General features: G+C 36.2%; 1 protein-coding gene and 1 non-coding gene across 2 annotated transcripts in view; both read left to right on the top strand.

The window, feature by feature from the left end:
- EMCN (endomucin) overlaps positions 1–22837 on the top strand; it is a 91076-nt gene that overhangs the window by 52177 nt on the left and 16062 nt on the right. The window contains exons 5-8 of the mRNA XM_036282136.1: positions 10073–10111; positions 19689–19781; positions 20208–20261; positions 21893–21988. Of these exons, the coding sequence (XP_036138029.1) occupies positions 10073–10111; positions 19689–19781; positions 20208–20261; positions 21893–21988 (282 nt within the window). The remainder of the gene's footprint in view (positions 1–10072; positions 10112–19688; positions 19782–20207; positions 20262–21892; positions 21989–22837) is intronic.
- On the top strand, positions 5909–6070 carry LOC118620847. The gene has a single exon (XR_004957552.1). It is a non-coding gene; the product is annotated as a U1 spliceosomal RNA (small nuclear RNA).

Genomic DNA, 22837 nt, shown 5'->3' with positions numbered 1-22837 from the left:
AACTAGATTTAGATTCAGAATGTTTTCTAGACCACTGCTACCAAAGAACCATGCCCCACCTATATTTTCTCCTAGTCTCTACCAAATGAAACATTATTTCGCAACTTTGCTTTGTATAATCACAAATGGTTGGGTGCCAATGAAGATCAATTCAATAGTGGGCAGTCATGTATTATATCATCTGGCACAAAAATGTGAGCGTGGCCAGCAAATTAGATACATTTGATAAGATGGGAAAACTCTTAGAAAGAAACAAATTGATAAACTTGACTCAAGAAGATAGGAAGTCTGAAAAGACCTAAACAATTACAGAAAAATCTCTAGAAATTTAAAATGGTCCATGAAGAAAACTCCATGTAGGTGGCTTCATTTGTGAATTCTGTGAAATATTTCCAAAAGAAATTATAACAATTCTCAAATTCTTTCAGGAAGAGGAAGAGGGAACAGTACACAGGTAATTATCTGAGTCTAATATTATCCTAATACCAACTAGAAAAGAATAAAATGAAAAAACAAGTCAAGAAAACTATAGACCAAACCCCTCATATATATAGATATAAATATCCTTAATAAATTTTAGCAAAGCAAATTCGATAACATAAAAAAGGGATATAAAATATGAACAAGTGGGATTTATCCAAGAATGCATGGTTGGTATAGCACATGAAAGTCAAGTAATTTAATACACCATATTAATAAAGTCAGTAGGTACAGAAAAATATTTGGCTAAATTAAACACACACTAATAATTAAAACTCTCAATAAACTAGAAACGAAATGATACTTCCTTAAACTGATAAAGAAAATCAGTGAAAAACATGCAGCAAACATCATACTTAACAGTGAAAAACAATGTTTATCTCTTAAGATCTGGGACACAGCAAAGATGTCCATTCTCACCAAGTCTGTTCAGAATTATAACCAAAGATTCTAGATAGTACAATATGGTAATAGACAGGCAGACGAACAGACAGATAAATTCATTTATCCAGATTGAAAAGAGAAAACAAAACTGTTTTTCTTAGCAGACTACATCATTATCTATGTAGAAAAACCAAAGAATCCACAAAAACTACTAAAATTAATAAAGAATATTTTCTACCACAGGATGGATATAGGATATATAAAAACAAGTTATATTTCTATATATTAACAATGATAATTAAAAAAAACTAAGGAAATAATGTCATTTACAATTGCACAAGAAAGAATAAAATATGTAAGAATAAATTGAACAATATTAGTGTAAGATTTGTACACTGAACTACAAATTATTTCTGTGAGAAGTTAAATGCCTAATTAAATAGAGAGAGATTACATATTCATGGTTTAGAAGACTCAATATTTTATGATAGCAGTTCTCCCAAAGTTGATATGATTAATTAATATATTCAATGCAATCCCTATCAGAATCACAGCAAGCTTTTTATTTGTTTGTTTATTTTTTAGAAACTGATATGCTGACCCTAAAATATATATAGAAATGAAAAGCACCTGGAATAGCCAAAATACTTTTCAAAAAGAGCAAAGTTGGAAGACTTACACAAGCCAATTGCAAAACTTACTTTAAAGCTATAATAATCAAGACAGGGTTTTATTGAGATAATGAATGTTAATAGTAGCATTATTCATAATAGTCACACTGGAAATAATCCAAATATCCATTAACTGATGAAATAGAATATTCGACTGGATTTTCCATTTGGAATGGATTTGGAATATTCCAAAACATGGAATATCCATACTATAGAATACTACTCAGCAATTTAGAAAAACAAAATACTGATACATGTTATAACACAATGAACCTCAAAAGCAATATGCTCAGTGACAGAGCCTTTCCAAAAACACAACATATTATATAATTCATTTTATATAAAATGTCCAGAATGAACAGTTTTATACAGGAAAAGAGCAGACAAGTGTCTAAAGCTGAATGTTGGACTGGGGAGTGACTGCAAAAAACTCTCAAGGGAGTTTCTTATGTTAATGGTAATGCTCTAAAACTGGATTATAGTGATGGTTGCACAACTTTAGAAATGTACTACAAAGTATTGAGTTGCATACTTAAAATTAGTTAATTTAGTTTTGAATTTCTTTATAAAGCTTAGTTTAAAATCTAAAGTGACAAAAATGTTGACCTGGGCCAATCAAACTTTCTTTTTGGGTCTTGAGAACTAGAAAATCCAAACAAACAAAATGATTAGCTATGGGAACTAAAGCAGCAAGATTTCAGTAGAGTGAGTCTGAGACAGTCTTGATTTCTATGCGGACCTATGACATAATACAAAATATTATTAAGTAGAGTTGATAGAGAAGAATGGAGAGAGGGAGTATGTGGGGAATTGGAGCAACCACATGAGCAAGATTAAGTTATTCATGGGAGACAGAGAGAGGAGCAGGACCTAGAACTCCCCTGATTTCCAACAGATTCCCAGTTCCGGCCTACACAGATCTTCATAACAAGTACTTCTCATATCCTGGCCTCCATGATATAAAGAAATCTGCACTTTTATTGAAAATGTCCTGACTAGAAAAGCTGGTAATCTGCCATAACAGCATTGATGTCATTCATTATAAATAATGGATGCATGTTTTACATATCCATAGTCCTTAATAAGAAGCCACTACAGATGACAGTGTCTGAGTCTCTTCTTGGGAGACCTCTTAGGTAGGAGATGGTAAGTGAGAACCATGGATATCCAAGTCCCACTCTTGTCTTGAAACACATCAGGAACATCCATTGTCTCCCTTTTTATTGTAATCACCTCAAGCACAACATAAAGGAGGTTATTCAGAAGGAGTCTAATTTCACACAATAATTGTTCACTAATAATTTGATTTCATGAGACAATAACCACAAAGAGGCATTTGAAGAGCAGGGTCATGTCTGCTTCACATGCCAACATTTCCTGGGGTAGTGTTTGGCTTCTTATAAGTAGAATCTATTTTGTAGGCACTGTGTGTATGAAAGGTGCCTTTACCAAACCAAAACCTCACTCATCTCATAATATGATTGCCATGAATACAAACAAAAATAAAAGTAAATATGCATCTGCAAAATGTGTAACAGTTGAAGATTACACTCAATTAATTAGTATGCTACACTAATACATTCAGTGACTGATGAGGACAATGTCATTCAGGTCCAAGGTTTATTCCAATTAGTACTTATACAGAAGTGAGTGGCCAACCCCATGAGTCACCTAAGACTCCTAATTTTACTTTGATTCATGCAGTACAATGCCCTCTACATCTCAGCTCTAGGGACTACTGTATTCATTTGGCTTCTAAACACAGTTAGAAGTGGCTTTCTTCCAATTAGTTTAAAATAGTACACCTATAAAGCCATTTCTTAAAAAAATGAAACACATGGGAAGCAAGATAATGAAAAAAGGGTATTTACTGCTGCCTTTTGCATTTGTCATTAGATTAACCAGCTCTATACTAAGTCCTTTAGATGTTTTCTTTTGAAACTCATCTGCCCCTGGATTTCTCTCATTCATCAAGGTGCTTCCTACTTAGCATGGAATCCACTGGATATAGTGAGTCTATACACGTTTCTATTTGTGCATTATGAAACCAGGAGCTTGCCCAGATTCCTGGTTAGCACCATTTCCATTTCTACCCTTCACATACATTAACATTCAGAATGAGTGGAGCCAAGACAGAGAGGTGGAAAGAAAACAAAACAATCTACTGGTAGGTTGAACAGCTAAAGATTCATCTTCCTCTTAAACATATGGACATTGGGTCCTTGAAAAAGATGCATCACTTTAATCTCTGCCTTTTTTTTCATACAGACTTCTCTTCTGTCTCTTCTTCTGTCTTTGTCTTTTCTTATAAAGACATGTGCTCAACCTAATCTAGAAAGATCAGATCTCAAGATCCCTGATTACATCTGCAAAGACTCTTTTTCCAATAAGTCACATTCACAAGTTTCAGATGCACATGTCTTTTCAAGCAGGGAAGGGGTGTCACCCTATAACCCACTCCAGATCATGCCCTGAATGTACCCTTACCACACTGACATTTCATCCTCAATGCACTTGTCATTGTCTATATACAGGGATACCCTGCTGGGCCTTGAGGGGTAATTCAACAGTGATGTTAATCAGAGGAGTGTCCATGCTCTGATAGCTAAACTCTGGGAAGACTGGGTGTAATACACTGTCATAAAACTCCAAGTCTTCTCTTGCCGAGTTCCCTATTTCTGCTAATGGCTTGAAAATGCGGCATACTCTCTGACTCGTATTTGTTCATTACCTGTGCCCATTCTGATGATTTCTAAGGAAAGAAGAGAAAAGGAAAAGGAGGATGGAAGGAAGGAAGGAAAATAGATGTTTTTCTTATGGGAAAGTGAGTCATTCAGGTTTCGATAACCAGCTTTGAGAGAGGCATGGTGGAAACTGTAAGATTTGGCAAGGAAGAAGAGACTATTTCTGTATCTTCCAGAGGAAAAATGTGGAATACGATTTTGGTAGAAGCCAAATTGAGATGGACAAAATGTCAACACATAACTCTACTAAGGCAAGTGCTTGGATAGAAATTCTTTTAAGGGTTTTTCCAAGCAAGAGCTCCTGCTACCACAGCAAATACAATGTTATAGACTTGAAATCTGAAGGGGAAAATCTGTTTTTTGTTAAGTAGACATGAATAACACTTAAAAGTAATCGGTAGGTTATTAAGTAAGAGTTAATTGCATTTATATATAATAAGTAGTTTGTCATGTTTCCTTTTGCATAATTTATCCTAGTTTATTTTTATACAAAAAGTATAGATAATTGTAGACATTCTAGATATAGTCCTGGATGAACATGAGAATAGCCTGCACACAAGCCTGTGATTGTCAAGGCAACACACCCTTCTAAAAATAAAAATTGTGCATTCTAATCATGCCAAGAGGAACTTAGCTTATTGCTTATAAATAATGATTCTGAAGTCAGATTGCTTAGGATCAACAAATAGCACAACCATTTGTTTACTTAACTTCTCTGTGCCTCACTTTCCTCATCTATAAAATAGTTTATAATAATGTTATAGCCTTATGATATTCTTGTAAAGATTGAAAGAGATGAAAACTTAAAACAGTGTATGGAAAGTAAACACAATAAATTGGAGCTATTATTTTATTAATAGCGCTCCTTGCAAAAGCCCAGCAATGTTGCTATTGATACCAGTTTCACAGGTAAGGAAACAGGTTTAGAAGATTAAATAACTTGGTCAAGGTTAAGTTAAAAAGATGAAATTCAAACCCTGTTTTTCTTGCCTCAAAGCCCATAAATGTTTCTACACCACACTTGTTTCCATTGCAGCCATTTTACATAAAGTATCTAAAGGCAGTAGAAGACAACTAACTTTTAATTGGAGGTAACATGCTTGACAAGTAGGTGTTCAGTATAACACAAGAGATTGACTGAGTGGCTGGCTGACAGACTATAAACCTACGGTTCTAACCAGGGTACTTCCCTCCCTCTTGCCCACTATTCCAGGTTTATTCTTGACTCTGTGTGTGTGTGTGTGTGTGTGTGTGTGTTTCCTGCCCTCCACATTTTATGGTCCTTATTTCCTCTTACCCTTATCCTTCTTCCAATTTCTTCTTCAAAGTCTACACATTCCTCAAGGGCCTCTGCAAGATTTTACCTCTGTAGTTCCCGCAACTTAATGAGTATTGCCAGATATGTATACCATCTGTACTATTACTTATTTAGTACATTCTTTAAACTGTGCACTTTTTATTCTTAAATTTGTTTGAAAAGGAAACCATCATAAATGAAAACCCAGTTTCCTTGGCATGAGCAGGAACTTTAAAATCACTATGATGTAAGCAAAATAAAATTAAACTCTAGCTAGAGTTTGTTGCTCTGCGTTTGAGGTTTGCTTGTCCTTGTTTACAAAAACAAATCAAATACCTACCAGGCAGGGGGAAACACAAGCACAAAGATGGTTTTCCCGGGGCCAGGCTTAGCCATTGCACTCGGGATGTACTGACCCCCGAGATTTCCCCAAAAGTGCAAAACTCAACTATCTCATTTGTGGTCATGGTGGACTATGTTCTCACTTTCTCCTGAAAACTAACACACAGAAAAATCAAGGTAAGCCCATAATAGGTATTAATGGCACATTTGCATCAAACTGAAATTTTAAAACTTCTTCATTGATATAATCAAATAAACTGAAAGAAAGCTAAAAAAGAATAACTTTCTAACTGAGTGTTTCAATGTTAATGCCACTTTCTAGTGAAACCTCACAGAATCTCTTTTACAGTGCTATATGCATCTCACCCTCTGGAAAACATTCATTTATCTGGTCTCCCAGACTCATTATTTCTCATGTGAGTGGCATGATTTATTTATGCCAATTATTTAAGAATGTAATCATAATGTTTCTTATATGCTACTTGGTTTGCATCATTTCTTGTGGACAGATACAAGCAGAATCCTCAAGATAACAAAGTCTTAGTCAGAAGACATGGTTCAGAGAATGGAGAAATAATCTCACATACGATAACTCAGTCAATGCTATGCATGGGAGAATGATAAGGAAAATTTGAATTGTTTAGAGTGAATTATTTTTAAGCAAAGCAGTAAAAAATTATATATGGGAATAACTGTATATATTTTTTCTCCTGGACCTGTTAATGATGTTCTGTGTATAACTATATACAGGTCTATATACACATTATCCTTTGTAGATAAGAATAATTGAGAAAAGTTATTTGCTGTATTGTTGTTTAAGCTTTCTGTTTTAAAGGCTAACTATTTGAATGAATTTTAGCTTTGGATTAATGTGGATTAAAGTTTAGCAGTTCAGAAATTCATTTGCATTTCATAAGACTTCAGTTTCATATTAGAAAACCAAACTCAACAAACAGATTTTAATTTGCCAACCACCCTAAGATATTGGTCTTTATCAAATATCTAAGTTTGAGAATAGATTAAAAGATGCACTACACTCATTTGCTATTTGTCTTCACTCAGTTCCTCTGTATATCATCAGATCTTGGTCCTCTATCAAAACACATGTGTATCCTGAAAATTATAGATAAAAACTAGAGATAGTCACAATTATCTTCACTTTTTTCACTTTTCACTCATTCCTATCACTTTAACCATATTCACAGCACTCACCTCTATTAAGCTTTTATATCCACAGAACTGAGTTCAGATTTGAAAGTGGTATGCCTTATTAAAACACTGTATTATCTGCAGAATAATTCTACTTGGTTTCAGATGTAAAGTATATACTATTTCAATATTGATTAAATATTTAAGGATTGCAAAATTTTGTCCTCGGAATAACAATATATTCATTCATATATAAAAGTCTGGACATCTTAGGACTCAATATAAGCCCTAAGATTAAATTGGTATATGTATTTTTTAAATTCTGCTACACCTTAAATTATAGTTATTTTTCTTTTATATAAAAGTCCCAAATTAATTGTATATTTTTAAGGCTGAAAGAAAACATAACTAAAGGGAGTCAGAAGGTTTTGTCTGATATAAATTTAAACATTTTTTGTTCTCAAGAAAGTCTATCAGCAAGAAAGGTGATGACCTGGTATTAATAGCAAGAGAAACAAGGGTTTTGATTTTCTTTGTATTCTAACCCTCTAGCACTTGATAAATATTTTAACCGCATCTTCCACATACAGCATTATGCCGTTGAAAAGTATTTTAACGAGTTATCTAAAGTAGGACTTAATTACATAAGCTTTCTTTTCAGAACAGGTTAGTGGAAGAAAAAGCTGTCTGTTTTAGTAGACGAGGATGGACATTAGAACCAACAGGCCTGAATTTTAATCATTGTGCCTCCTTGAGAAAGTAGCTTTACTTCTCTCTGAAAATGTTTGCAGATGTGCAAAATGAGAGTCTCTCATGTAGACACCAACCAAAAATGGTAGCTGTAATGATCTAACTAGTTATTTTGAATAAAGTATTAATTGTCCCTTAAAATTAATTAGTCTTATTTATCATCATCATCATAATTAGTCTTATTTATCATCATCATCATTATTATTATTATCATTATTTTCTATTCTCATTCATTCATTCCATTTTTTTTTTTACTGGAGATCTATTTTGCCGTGTCCTGAACCTGTGACCTCCTGGTGCATGGGTCGACGCTCAACCAGTGAGCCACACAGGCTGGGCAAAAAATTTTTAATAAAGTGAATTTACTTGAACACAGCACATTTTAAAACACCTGCAAATGCAGCAGAGTGGTGGACTAGTATGGAGGGAACTTTAGAGAAGGTGGTTGGAGGAGTCTTCTTTGAGAGGTGATGTCTGAGCAGAATCATGAAAGGTAGAGGGAGAAGGAGGCCGATGTCAGCCTGAGAGAACAGCCCTGGGGCACAGAGAAGAGCGAGCAGAGGAGCCGGAGGCAGGACGGGCCCTGTGACTTGGATCTCCAGGGGCTGACTGGTTGGAGATGAACTGGGGAGCAGGGCAGGGGCCACATCCTGTACAGACTTGCCAGCCGTATTAAGAACGGGAGCTGCTGAAGCAGCCAAGTTTAAACTGAAAAAGATTTTATCGCTGGTACCAAGGAGAGAGATATGGGTTCCTATGACTAGTAGCCAATTAAGTGGTGAGATATAATTGGACTGTATTTTGAACCTAGATCTGATGGAAATGAGAAAAAAAAAAAAAGAGAGAGAATCAAGAAAGGCCACAGCTTTCTGTCCTGTGCAATTGGGAGACAATTGTGCTATGCATTGATCCAAGAAGGCGGGGGCCGGGCAGATCTGAGGGTACCAGTCAAGTAAAGGTACCGAGGAGGCAAATGGATACTTTAAACATGTATTATTGGGCTTCTACTTGTTCCAAAATATTCTCTGTGTTTTCCACATGGCCAATGCTGCTCATGGTGAATGTACTCAGAGTTGTTGAAATGAACTTTAATGATCATTCTCTCAAGTAATTTGAGTTGTGGAAAGCTCTTCTGGACTGTATTTACTTTAAAGAACTCCCTTACGTTTCCAAGGTATCTGTCTGAACCTTCCTGAATCTTCCCAGGTCAGAATCTTCTCCTAATAGCACACGGCGCATGGCAGCCCCACACATACAGCATCTCGAGGTGTCTGTGTTATCTTGGTGTATTCAAGATGTGAGGCTGAGCCCTGGCCCATTTGGCTCAGCAGTTAGAGTGTTGGCCTGCGAACTGGAGAGTCCTGGGTTCGGTTCCTGCAAAGGGCACGACCTCAGTTGCAGTTTTTCCCCGGCCCCTGTTGGGGTCGCGTAGGTGGCAGCCATTCGAGGTGGTGGCAGCCATTCGATGTGGCTCTCTCATGTTGATGTTTCTCTCTCTCTCTTCACCCCTCTCTCCCTCCCGCTCTATCTGAAGATAAATGCAAAAATATCCTTGAGTGAGCCCTGGCCGGTTTGGCTCAGCGGTTAGAGCATCCGCCTGCGGTCCTGAGAGACCCGGGTTCGGTTCCCGCTAAGGGCACGTACCTCTGTTGCAGTTTGTCCCCGGCCCTGGTTGGTCGTGCGGGTGGCAGCCACTCGATGTGTCCCTTTCACATCGATGTTTCCCTCTCTCTCTCTTCCTCTCTCTCCCTCTCACTCTATCTGTACAAAAAATGGAAAAATGTCCTCGGATGAGGATTAAAAAGAAAAAAAATATATATATATATCCTTGAGTGAGAATAAAAAAAAAAAGATGTGAGGTTGTACCAGATGCTCCAAAGCAGGATTCAAATTGTGGCCTGCAGGCCAAATCTATCCCTCACCTGTGTTTCGTTGGAACACAGGCACACTTATACTTCGGGTATGATGCATGGCTGCATTCACACTACAACACTGAAGTTTAGTAGTTGCTTGCTACAGAGACTCATGGCCCACAAAGCCTGAAATATTTACTCTTTTGGCCCTTTAAGTAAAAATTGGCTGACCCCTGCTCTAAAGTATCCATTAATCGTTAAACCTCATGATTTTATAACTTAAGGGAAAGTGAATTCCAGATGAACTAAATTCTATATTCATTCGCCATCTGAAATAATTATGAGAGTAGATCTGCTATTCTGCATTTCATTTTAGTGATTATTTTTTTCTTTCCTTTAAAGCTGAAAATCAGAGTTCAACCACTACAACAGGAGGACCAGGTAAGTTGATGTTTTTATCCTCTGTAGATGTTCATGTGTAAAATCTCAAAAACGAGTCAGAGTAAATCAACCAGTCTGAGGGCAGGGTGAAATAGTACAGGGAAAACATTCCATAGCAACTAAGGTGTTTAGGAGAACTTGCGTTTAAAAATAAATGCAGACCAGGGGAATATGCAAGAAAACGCCCGATGTTCTATGGCTTTCGTGAGTGGAACCAACCCTGGCAAATGGATGCCGCCTGTGGGATTGTCTTCTGACCAGAACCTGCTTTTCCTGGTCTGTTTCTGTGGTTGGCGTGTCCTCTCCCAGAAGTATAGTGTGTCTGTGAGCTGTCTGCTCTGTATTTCCTAACAAAGCCTGGTCCTGGCATCCAAAGAGATGATGTTATAAACCACAGTAAACGTCTAAGATGTTGTCACTCCAAGCAGTGCTCATGTTTTGCCATCTGACTGGATTTTGGATGATGGAACAACAGGAACTGAAAAAAATCACTGGTCAGGGGGAGATGGTAGCATCGAATCTTCCTGTTGTTTTGAAGTCAAAATTATTTGGGGTGTTTGTATCTTTCTACATTCTACCTGGTATTTTAATACATGACAAATCTCTTAGAAGATCATGTCACTTTTTTAAAAACTGGAAAAATGAAACTATGACATTTTTGAGTGAATCTAATAACATTTTCATAGCTAATGTCCTAAATAATCATTGTTTATCTTCTAACTTTTTGTGTTTGAGGAATTCAAAACTGAAATGATTATGCTTTTAACTTTTAGCTGTTTATCTTCTACATGAATGAAGAAGTTCTTTTTCTTTATTAATTCTCTGTATTTCATCTCATCACCATATTTGCGCTCTCATTCCCTTCTACATTGTCTGGAAACAATGTGGCAAAGCAAAGCGTACAAACGGTGCATTGAGCACAAAGGGCAGCCCAGCGCTGGCTGCTGCTGTGTGTTCTGGGGGGTCCTGCCCCTGCTTCCCGGGTTGGTTATCCTGGAGAAGCTGCAGGTGGGGAACTGTTGGCCTGCCGCAAGCCCAGCTCCTTTTAAGGAGGGACTGAAGCATCTTTTATTTGGTTTAGAAAAATAGAATTCACAACATGCCAGTTTAACTGTCATTGATTTTTAAATGGAACGAAAGCCCATTTAGAATACTTTAATTTTGAGTTATGGAAACTACTTCTCCTAAAACAGATGAACTAATGATTTGAATAGTGGGCTAGAAAGAAATGAGACTGATTTTACAAGCCACAAAGAAAGTCAGTCTCAAGTTTCAGGTAGATGTTGTTGCTAAAGACTAAATCAAGATTCACATAATAATAATAATAATAATAATAATAACAATTATTAACAGGGTATTCATTATACCTCTGTTAACTGTAAATCCATGTGTTTATTTAAAAATGTTATCAAAGATGTTCAAATATCAAATTTGTGAAATATTCATCCATATGATCAAAGATAGGGATCTTAAAATAATTAATATTTCTTTTTTAGGTAGAAGTTGAGGTAGAATTCCAGCCCACAGAATAATTAATACTTCTTCCTTATTTTTTATTTTACAAATATGAGCTAATACGCATTGTGTTTGACTAGCTCATACATATTTCTTACATTTGATATATTTTTCATATAAAGCCTCTAGCTTTAATTTTCTTGAAAAATCATGTTTATACCACCCATTTAAAAAAATTTTAGTAAAGGTCTATAAATTGATGATTGTTTTATGTAGAATCTTTTTGGGGGAATTCAAAGTAAGTAAGGCAACTGTATATAAAATGTGAATGATAAGAAATTATACAGATATGATGTTTCCTATTATATAACAAAGATCAAAGAAATGTAGTCATAGTTACATGGAAATGATTGACACAGGTCTGAAGACATATCCATTCACTCCATTCAATAGTATGCAGTAGACAACTTTAGTTAACAATGCTAAGCATGAGGAAATCATGTTTAATGTCTAAAGCATGTGGCAAAGTCAAATTTCAACTGCTTGCTGTAATAGATGTGGTAAGATTTCAAATTTAGTATGATACTCTGCCTAATGTACAGACTAGTGCAGTCCGCTAACTGTGGAGTAGTAGTAATCACTGAGGCATTCAGTAATATGGAGCCTGCCATTAAGCATTCCCAAGGAAGACTGGTCATTATCATAAATAACTCTAAAACTCTAGTAGTCATGTAGGTATAAAACGATAGACAAGTTTCAGATAATTTATACTAAGATTGGTGGAGGGGAATATTGTTTTTTTCTTTTTAGCTGTAGTTCTGTTATACATTGGATATAGGAAAAGCATTTTAAGAAAGATAAGAAAAGCGTTTATGAAAGAAGTGGCCTTCTAGCCTCCAGATTATTCTGCTTACTCATTTTTCTAAATCTGAGTTTAGAGCTCATGAGGAGATGGAAAGACCCACTAAAAAGTGATGAAAGGCTGTTTATTCCCTAGAGATATATGCAGATATCACGTGGTCATTAAAAGTTTAAACAATGATGGAATTCACTTTTCTTAAGCATTGCCATTTTTCCACAGACTTATTTTTGTAAATAAACCTCTTTATTTCTTTGATAAAAGACCTCAGCTATGAAGAAAAATAGACATATAAGCCTCAGTGTATTGGGAAAGGAGTAAACTATTTGCCCTTAATTTTGTGGACTATACAACTATATTAGTCTGGGTTCTCCAGAGAAACAGAACAAATAGGATGGATAGATGATAGATGATAGATAGATGATAGATAGATAGATAGATAGATAGATAGATAGATAGATAGATAGATAGATATAGATAGAGATTTATCATGAGGAATTAGCTTATTCATTCTAGAGTCTGAGAAGTCTCAAGATCTGCAGTCAGCCATCTGGGGCCCTGGAGACAGGAAAGTTGATGGTGTCATTCCAGTCCACGTCCAAAGGCCTGAGAACCAGGAGAGACAGTGGTACCCATCAGAAAGACACTAGGCTTCAAAATAAAGAGCCACTATTGCAGTTTGAGCCTAAAGGCAAGGGAAGGCTGATGTCCTAGCTCAAGGTAGTCAGGCCGGAAGAGTTTCTTCTTTCTCAAGGGAGGGTCAGCTGTTTTATTCTCGAATGAGCTTCAACCAATTAGATGACAGCAACCCACATTGGAGAGCAATCTGCTTTACTCGGTCACGAATTCAAATGTTAATCTCATCCAAAAACACACTGACAAACACACCCAAAATAATGCTTACCAAATATCTGGTCGTCCCCTGGCCACGTCGACACATAAAGTTAATCGTTAACAATATCCCCACAGTGACAGCTTGTCAAGGATCTCGATGTACCGATTTTCTTCTCTTCCCTTCACTGTATTTTAGGAGCTCAACTGAATTGTGGACATTAACTCTGATGAAAAATCAGAACCAAGAGCAGATATAAGTACCACCATACCTGACCACTGGCCTTTGCAAAGGAGAACACTTCATCCTGTCATATTCACTATGCTTAGCACCCTATGTAATGCCAGAGGATTGGTTGCTGATTTTCAGAAATTCATATAATGTGAAGGATGAATCCTCCTATACAGAGAACAGAGGATCACCTATCTGAGTATTCTAATTTTGAATGACAGATTCTTGACACTATTGTTCAGTGAGAATCTATTCAAGCTAAAAATATACCTATACTAAAGCAATATCTGGAGGTGTTGTTTTTAACTTGGAAATTTTATGATGTTTGAAAGATTAGTTGAGAATAAAAGGACTCGCTTATGGAATGAGATATACATCAATATTTATGTGGTAGGGAGCGTCTGTCATAAACTTCCACCTAGGAAACTGAATAAATCTGGGTGTGGCTAAGAGATTGCTCCTCTAGTTCAGAGATCTGCGGAGTTTCTAGGAAATGCTCTGCACTGTTTGTTTGTTTTTGTTCTTTTACCTCCAGTCCACACTGAAAGGCCATAAAAACTCAGTCTCAACTCAGTAGCTGCCCGGCATTCACTTTATGAACCAACATTTTCAATGGTATTATTACTGGTGTGTGCTTCTCCAATAAACTGCAATGTGTTTTATTTTAACATGTTAAGAATAATTCTCTCTGTCACCGTGTATGTATCTGCGTGGTCCAGTTTGGCCTATTGAAGGAAGGAGGTGTTCAATTTGTCTTGAAGAAAAGGATTCATTCTTGACAGGAGCCTAAATTGAAATAGATTATACTTCATGTAACAAAAAATAAGAGGCATGTACTTGTAACTCACTCCTACTGAAATGCAGCGGCTTAGGCAGCACTGAGCTGTGGTTGACTACAGAGATGCTAGAGCCTGCATCAAATCCTTGCTCTGCCACCTGCTTGCCATGTGACCTTGGGCAAATTAGTTCATCTCGCTGTTTCAGTTTCCACTCTGTACAATGCAAATGTCAATAATAAAATAATTAAACGAGTTAATATTTGCTAAACACTTAGAATAATGTCTGGCACATAGTGTCCAAGGCTTGAAAACAAAATCTTTTAAAATATTTTTATGTCCATATTTTGGATCGCTTCTATTTTGTTCTCAGAAAGCATAGGGCACAGACGCGGTTACATATTGAAAAGCTTCTCCGTGTTTTCAGGTCATACTATCTGAAGTGTGAATCTGAGTGGAGACAATGTATCTGTATTAGGGGAGGGATGGGAACATTCTAAACCTTTCAGAATGCTGAGAAAAAAAATTAATTGATCATTCATAATGATGTCATTAACAAGTAAGATAACTCATTTCTAATGTGTTGGTTACATGGCATAATGGAAGGGGTTTTGAGACATACTTGGCTTGTGGCTTATCTCTTCCACTATTGTCAGATGTGTTAGGTTTCTGAGCCACAGTATCATCAATAAAACACAGGATGACAATGTGTAAGAATAAGGTGAATTAGCACATATGGAAGTAATTAGCACAGTGCCTCATTCATTCTTTGTATATTGTACATAATTTTTTGTAAATTAGTAGTCACATTCAAATCACAAAGGAAAAATATATCCTCCTTCCTCAACACATATTTCTACAGACTTAGCTGAAGTAAATAAATTTATCTCACCCTGATCAGGTAGCTCTGTTGGTTAGAGCATCGTCTGATATGCCAAGGTTGTGTCTTCAATCCCCAGTCAGGGCACATACAGGAATCAACCAATCAATGCATAAATAAATGAAACAACAAATTTATGTTTTTCTCTCTCTAAAAAATCAATTAAAATAAATAAATAAAGTAAATAAATCTCCATTAACAGTTTTTACTGGGTCAGAGGTCACTATTATCTCAGGTTAGTCACACTAATGGCCCAGTGCAAAGTAAAAAATGTGCATTGCTTTAAGAATACAATTATGTCACCCTGGCTGGTTTGGCTCAGCAGTTAGAGCGTCAGCCCATGGACCAATGATTCACGGGTTCAATTTCAGCCAAAGGCATGAACCTCAGTTGCCATTCATCCCCGACCTTGGTCGGGGTCATACAGGAGGCAGCCACTCTATGTGTCACTTTCACATCGATGTTTCTCTCTTTCTTTCTCTCTTCCTCCCAATCTATCTGAACAAAAATGGAAAAAACAGTACTTGGGTGAGAATTAAAAAAAAGAAAAGAATACAATTATGTCAAAAGGTAAGGTCTGATGAGAACAGTAATAAATTTTGATCATGCGAAGACAGAAAATCCCCCCATTGATATCTTGCCCATTCGGTAGACAGGGTGTGGCATTACAGGTGAAATACATTCTAACCTGGCTGGTGTGGCTCAGTGGATTGAGCAACAGTCCCATGGACTAAGAGGTCTCAGTTCAACTCCCAGTCAGGGCACATGCCCAGGTTGCAGGCTCAATTACTATTAGGAGGTGTGCAAGGGTCAGCCAATCCATGTTTCTCTCTCACATCAGTGTTTCTATCTCTCCCTTCCTCTCTCTCTAAAAAATCAATTAAAACATAAAAAAAAAAATGTCTCAGTTCTTTAAAAACAAAACAAAACATTCTAGCTATGACAAAATCTGTATTGAAAATAACTTTGACAAGAACTGAAAATCTGAAAGCTAGAAGAGACTTCAGGGATCATATCAGCATATTCTTCATCCAAAACACAGTCTTGCACCAGCTAGGCTCATGGCATTTATTGTCTGTATCATTTATGTGCCACTTACTTTTATAATAGACCATTTTCCTCTGTGATAACAGAGGCCTAAAGTAGACCATGCTTCCTTTCTCTGAGTGTCCAGATGCTCAGAGTCAATTCTATGGCAATGCCAGCAACTATTGTAACTCTTAGAAGGAGACTGTTTGTGTCTTCCATTTGCATTTGCTCTATTTCTATTTTATGGTATATGTTTGTGTCTTCCATTTGCATTTGCTCTATTTCTATTTTATGGTATATATTATTGTTTCAGTTCCTCAAATCCTTCTTGTTAAGAGTTAGTTTATAAGTAAGCATCAATAAACATCAACATAGTCTCTCCCGTTTTGATCTCTGATGTACTGGTTTGTCTTACTCTTTATCTCTTCACATCTATTCATTTTGGGCTGTGCTTCTCATCTTCCATGCCGGAGGCTGACCTCAATCTCTTATACTCTGCTGTATTTCCCTCAACATCTACTCTTGGCCCCAGAGTAGGTATCTATTTTTTTTTTCTTTTATTGCAGAATGGATGAAAAAAACTAACACTACAATAATTTAAAAAATTTAACAGGCCTAATATTAAGATTGCATAATCTCATTAATACACTTAGTCTTCAATAGTAGTCATTTTGCTGCAAAAAGTTTATGCATTCAGCAAAGACTTGTGTTCCTTATATCTGGAAACATCAGTGAGCAAAATACAGATCCTTGCCATCAGGGATTTTATATTTTGGTAGGGAGAAAAACTATAATCAATAAATATATTAATGAACTAAATTATATATTAAGGTAAAGGTGATAAGTGCTATGAGAAAGAGAAGGTATAGAGAAGTTTAGGAAATTCTGGCCTGAAGTTTGAAAATTGCATTTAAATCATGACATAATATATGTGCAATTCAGTAATCACTAAAAGTCAGGGTTAAGGAGCAAACCCACATCATCTAAGAGCACCGTTTACTCAAACTTCTCTCATTCCTGACTGGAATCAAGAAGCAGCTGAAAACATAGAGGTTTCCTAAGAGTCTGTTTCATGTATTTTACAATTAAAATTTTGGAGAAAATTAGGCAAATTACTCTGGTTGAAGCATACAATTCTCCAGGGGTCTAATCATAATATAATAGTAGGGTATCATAAAGCAATATATTAATAAAATATAATTTAAAATGTGTAATTTTATAATAATATTAGCTATAACAAAAATATTGGCATCAAGTACTCTTCTAAGCAATTTCAATTATTTTTATTCACTTGATTTGCACAATACTATGATGTACAATTATTATCATCACCATTTGTAGATGTGAAAACTCAGACATAAAGAGGTTAAGTGACTTGCCCAAGATTCCACAGGAAACAAGTGCAACAGTCAATTTGAAACCAGTTGCTCAGTCTTCAGAATCATGCCCTTGACTATCTACTATACTACTTTAATAGTAATGTAGGATAATAGAGTATTAGCAACACTCACAGAGATCATCAACTCTGAACACATGTGGTTCCCACTGTCTCAGTCACAGAAGAAATCCCAGTAGGCTCACAATTGATTAATTCGGCCAAGACTCACTATTTCATTAATATGATCATGCTAATGGACAGGATTCCTCAAATTGTGGGTTAACACCCATTAGTGTATCATAACAACATTTAAAAAAATTAAATAAAAGAGAACAGAAAATACCAGAAATCATTACATATATAGAGGTCATTTCTGTGTGTGTGTGTGTGTGTGTGTGTGTGTGTGTGTGTGTGTACTGGGTTCAGAAATAATTTATTAACTGAAGGTTGAGGTTAAAAGAAAAGAAAAAAGAAAAAATTTAAAGTCTTTGTTCAAGGATCCAGTAAATTTTTCTTTTAAGAAGAATTAATTCTATTGCCTACCTATAGATCATTATCAGTAACAGTTGGCACTGGATCATCAACATATTTTAAATAGAAAAATTGGAGTTTCATCTGAGCCAGATAGATTATACTCAGAACGGTAGCTGCCACTTAACCTGTCAATGAGAAGGTAATAGGTAGGAGTCTTGAAAATTAACCCTTGGAAAATCGCAGATGGATTAATGCCACTGGTTATTTCATCAGCCATCTCGTTCTCTACCAACACAACGGAAAGAGCATTCATTTTTACTAAAACCTGTGACACTTCAAAAAGCAACTAAAATGACCAAGGATTCAGCTAGTTCTCACTCTTTCATTTAATATTCTTTTTTCTGCCTGCCTAGTGCACTAGCCTGACATTTTTCTTTGTTCTTATGGGTATATATCTCGCTTCCTCCCACAGAACTCTTGCATGGCAAGAATGGTTCAGACTCTAAACATTATTCTTCTCCCACAGATGTCAAACATGCATGAGCACGAGGTGCGTGCTGGGCTGTGGGTGGCACAGAGGGAAAGATCCAAGGCAGGCAGAGGCGATGTCAGTTTCACGGCAGCAGTTATACACATGGCCTCCATACTCTAACGGGCCATAACGATAAGAGACGTCACTCAGTCCACCCTCGCTGTCAGCTACATTTCGCTGCACACCCACTGTGCTCAGAGGTCCACGTGGGGTCTGGTGGGAGCTGTGGCCTCCTCACTCAGGAGCTTGCAATTCAGTAGAGAGACAAGGCAAACAGGTGTGATGAAAAGATACCATGTTATACTACGAGAAGAAGGGAATGATTTTTCAAAAATGTTCTAAATACAAATTTCATTTTACCCCAAATTACAAGAATACATGCTATACACTTGTAGAGCATTAGATTATTTATATTTCTTGGAAATGTATTGAGAGGTGTGGATTTTGAATGATATGTTTTTTATTTATTTTCTGCTTCAGTCTTTCTGACTGAAGATAGCAAACGTTGACTTAAGCCAACAAAAATAATTATAATAAGTTTAATTTACATTTCCTTTGGAGGAAAAGATAACGAACTGTGGCAGAAATGGAACCAAGCAGGAGTTACTCTAGATAAGCCACAGAAATGTAAACCACTGCTGAGCTTTAAAGATGAAAGTGAAGGAATTTTTATTTTCCCCCAATCCTTTTAACCATAACCTCAACGGCAACCTTTTTCTTCAACCACTAAGAAACACTATAGAAATAAAGTCCTGTGTATTTATGTTCATTTTAAGTATGTATGATGGAAAAAATTCACTATCATCCAGTTATAATATCTGAAACGTGAACGATGTTTTGCCCAGATTTTCAGCCAGCAGGATCACGTACAGTGGGTGATGCAGACTGCAGCCTAAGATAAGAGACGCGCTCAAGTTTTCTTGGCAGTTCTTGAAAATATAATACTGATACCCAGGTTTTGTTATCCCAAATTTAATTATTGTTACAGGAGGAATAGATGAACTTAGGCTATAATGTATAATTGTATGTATCCTATTATTTAACAGGAAACATTTTCACAGATATTCAGAAATGCAATAAGAAGAGTTAACACTGTAGTCTGACTCTAGATTTCTGATTTTTTCCCTACAGTTAGCACTCCACAAACAGATGCTTCAGTTTCCAAAACCAGTATATTACCCTCAACATCAATAACGATTCCAGAAAACATCTCATCATCTCAAGGTATGACTTCTGTATGCATGACTAGAAACTCGCTTTTCTCACCTCCTTCTCAACAGGAAAACCGTTCCTATATATATTTTTAATAACAGCTATATTAAGTTATATTTTATATATAAAAATTTTACATCTACAAAAAGGGGAACACAAAGAAACTGTTGAGGATATGTCTATTATCTTGATTGTGGTAATGGTATCATGGATGAATGTCCAAATTCATCAAATTGTTTACACTAACTCCCTACCAACCTTGATTTGCAAAACACAGTTATTCAGAATGATATCAAATGTGTTGATCTGAAGCATCCTACCTATATAGATTTATAGAGACTTATTTAAATGGGGGTCATGAGGAGGATGAAGGGAGGGTTGTGAGGACTGGCACACATTAACAAAAGGTAACTTATTTTTTCTTTCTTAAAATAATAGGCACCGAGAATGCAAAGAATGCAAGCCCTTCTTCAACCAGCCCCTCTCATTCCAGTGAGTAACAGACATGCCTTCATTCACAGCAATAGATATGCAGAATATTTGAATGATGCCAATAAGGGAAGGGATTCTAGGTAGACTTTTATCAGCTTTACGGAACTGCAATCCCATTATAATCCTCTCTCACTGCCACCTGCTTTGAGAATTTTCTACTTGTGAGTCTGGTTTTAATGAGCACACTTTTGAGATTATTTTCTTACCTCAGGGCTAAGCAATTACCACCAAAGGTCAAGGTGAATTTAAGGGACAGGTCTCAGATAAACCAAAGTGTACAGACCGAGATCTTCATAAAAATGAATTGTTCATGTTTACAAAACTTTATCTTAATGTTCAAAATGGCATTTCAAGAAATGTTCCATTTTAGCAAAAACAGATATGTCATAATATAGGGTGTGGTAAAAGTTGGTTTACAGTTGTGAGTATGGAAAACACAAGAGTTTATTCTTGTATTGTTACTTATTGATTATTGTATTATTTCCCATATGAACAACAGTAAAGCTACTTTTGCTCCACCCTGTATATGTGTATGCTAGGACTAAATAGAGAACACTCTTTAACTTCCCTGGAAATAAAGAATAATTTGAACACATATGAAACTGGGATAATAAAAAATTATTTTAGACTTAGGTAAAGCCATTCCATTCAATGGATCAGAATTGCATTTGTTGATCTGCTGATTCATGGTTTCTTCATTTGGGGAGGCACTAAAGATCTCACTCAAGGTCTAATATGAACCCAGAAGGACTTACTTAAAACAAAGAGTTAATCATAACAGTGGAAGTGTAAACCTCCCTCTAAATGAATTGGCTAATTATTCTCATCCCCTGATAACCATGAGGAACATATAAGCAAGCAGATGAGAATACCTAATAAATGGTAATTATAATGTCTACATCTCTAGCTACATCCTTTCATCACTGTCGTTTAAACCTGGAAAATGACTGTCAGAAAAGAAGACAGATGCTTAAAAACACACACAAAAAAACAAGCCAGCAAACCCCTCCTCTTAATAAAAAGAGGAAAACCATAATCGCCCAAACAGATATATGTGTGTGTGTGTGTATACACACATGTGCACATACACACATGTACATTGTTCTTGAACCATTTGTTTATCTTTAGAAATAATATGTACTGTGATATCCATTATACCCATTTATGTTATTTTATGTCTTTTCTAGTTCTAAGATATAATTATGGAAAGATATTTGTGAGCTTTTTGGAATGCCAGTTTTATAACTGGAGTAGTTCCAGTATTGGCTATATACGTTCTTTTCCCCAGTAAGTTCACTGTAAAGTAGTAAAGAATATAACGTGTGCATGCGGGTCTGACTGGAGGTCTAGAGGGCATCTTCTGCCTCTTGTCTCCCATCTCAAGGAGAGTGAACAATTTCCTTTAGGTTTGACATTTAATTTCAGAAAGACTACAAGACTGACCTCAAGTGGACACATCAGAAATGACAACCAAAGCAAAACCCAGGAATCGGATAACTAACTCTTCTTTGCTTCTAGTACAATATTTTAAATAGAATGATGTTTAAAGAAGGAAGAAAGCATGCATGCTTTTGCTCAGTTCGTAAACTGTTTATTGCCACTCTAACGGACAATGTTCCCATCCTTTTTAGGTGTTATTTTGCCGGTGGTTATTGCACTGATTGTAATAACTCTTTCCGTATTTATTCTGGTGGGTTTATATCGAATGTGCAGGAAGACAGACCCAGGTGAGGAAATGTTTTGTTTCATTTTTGTTTCCTGAAAGGAGAATACTCATGCTAGATCTAAACTTAAATTTAAACTCTTAAGGGGAGAGAAGAATTATAGAAAGAAATAAAATATCATGTTGCTTGACCACACAAATACATGGGAAGGGACAGAGAAAGCCACGCAGTGCTTGTGAATGGAAGGAGTAGGGATTAACTACCAGCATCAGATATTATCAAATGTGGACAAATACCTTTTAATGAAACAGCCCCAGTTTTGTGGGTGGTTGGGGGGAAATGGTAGTAAAGAAGGTATAAAATAACATGCCTTATCTATAGTGAAGATTTGTTTCTTTTCCATGTAACAGAAGGTAAAGGGAAGTCTTGCTGAGGATTTAGTTTAGGGCCCGGTGATCTCCAGAAGGGTGTTCTGTGACTCACTCCCCTCTTAGCCTGTCCAGCAGCTTCTAGAAGTCCTTCCCCTTTTCTCCAAAGAGACACCGTTCTCTTTTAAAGACCCTCGCTCTGTGTTTTCTTCTTTTGGATGTTTGATCTTCTCCCTGCCTCGGAAATACTTATGGATCCTTAATGGCATTATATTTTTTATTCTTCTTTTAAATAAATGTTTTGTTTTAAATTAGATTTACACTTACAGAAATGTTGCAAACATAGTTACAAAGAGTTTTCATATACCCCATAGCTGTTCTTATTATTAATATGATAGATTTGTCACAAGGAATTAACAATATTGGTTGATACATTATTATTAACTAAGGTCCCTACTTTTTCAGATTTCTCTCAACCTTTTTGTCTTTTTTCTGTCCCAGGGAATTAAACTTTTTATTCAGTGCCTCATCTGAATCCCCTTCA

The sequence above is a fragment of the Molossus molossus genome, unplaced genomic scaffold (genome assembly GCF_014108415.1).
Source record: "Molossus molossus isolate mMolMol1 unplaced genomic scaffold, mMolMol1.p scaffold_m16_p_1, whole genome shotgun sequence".
NCBI lineage: Eukaryota > Metazoa > Chordata > Mammalia > Chiroptera > Molossidae > Molossus > Molossus molossus.
This window is presented reverse-complemented; position numbering and strand designations above follow the sequence as displayed.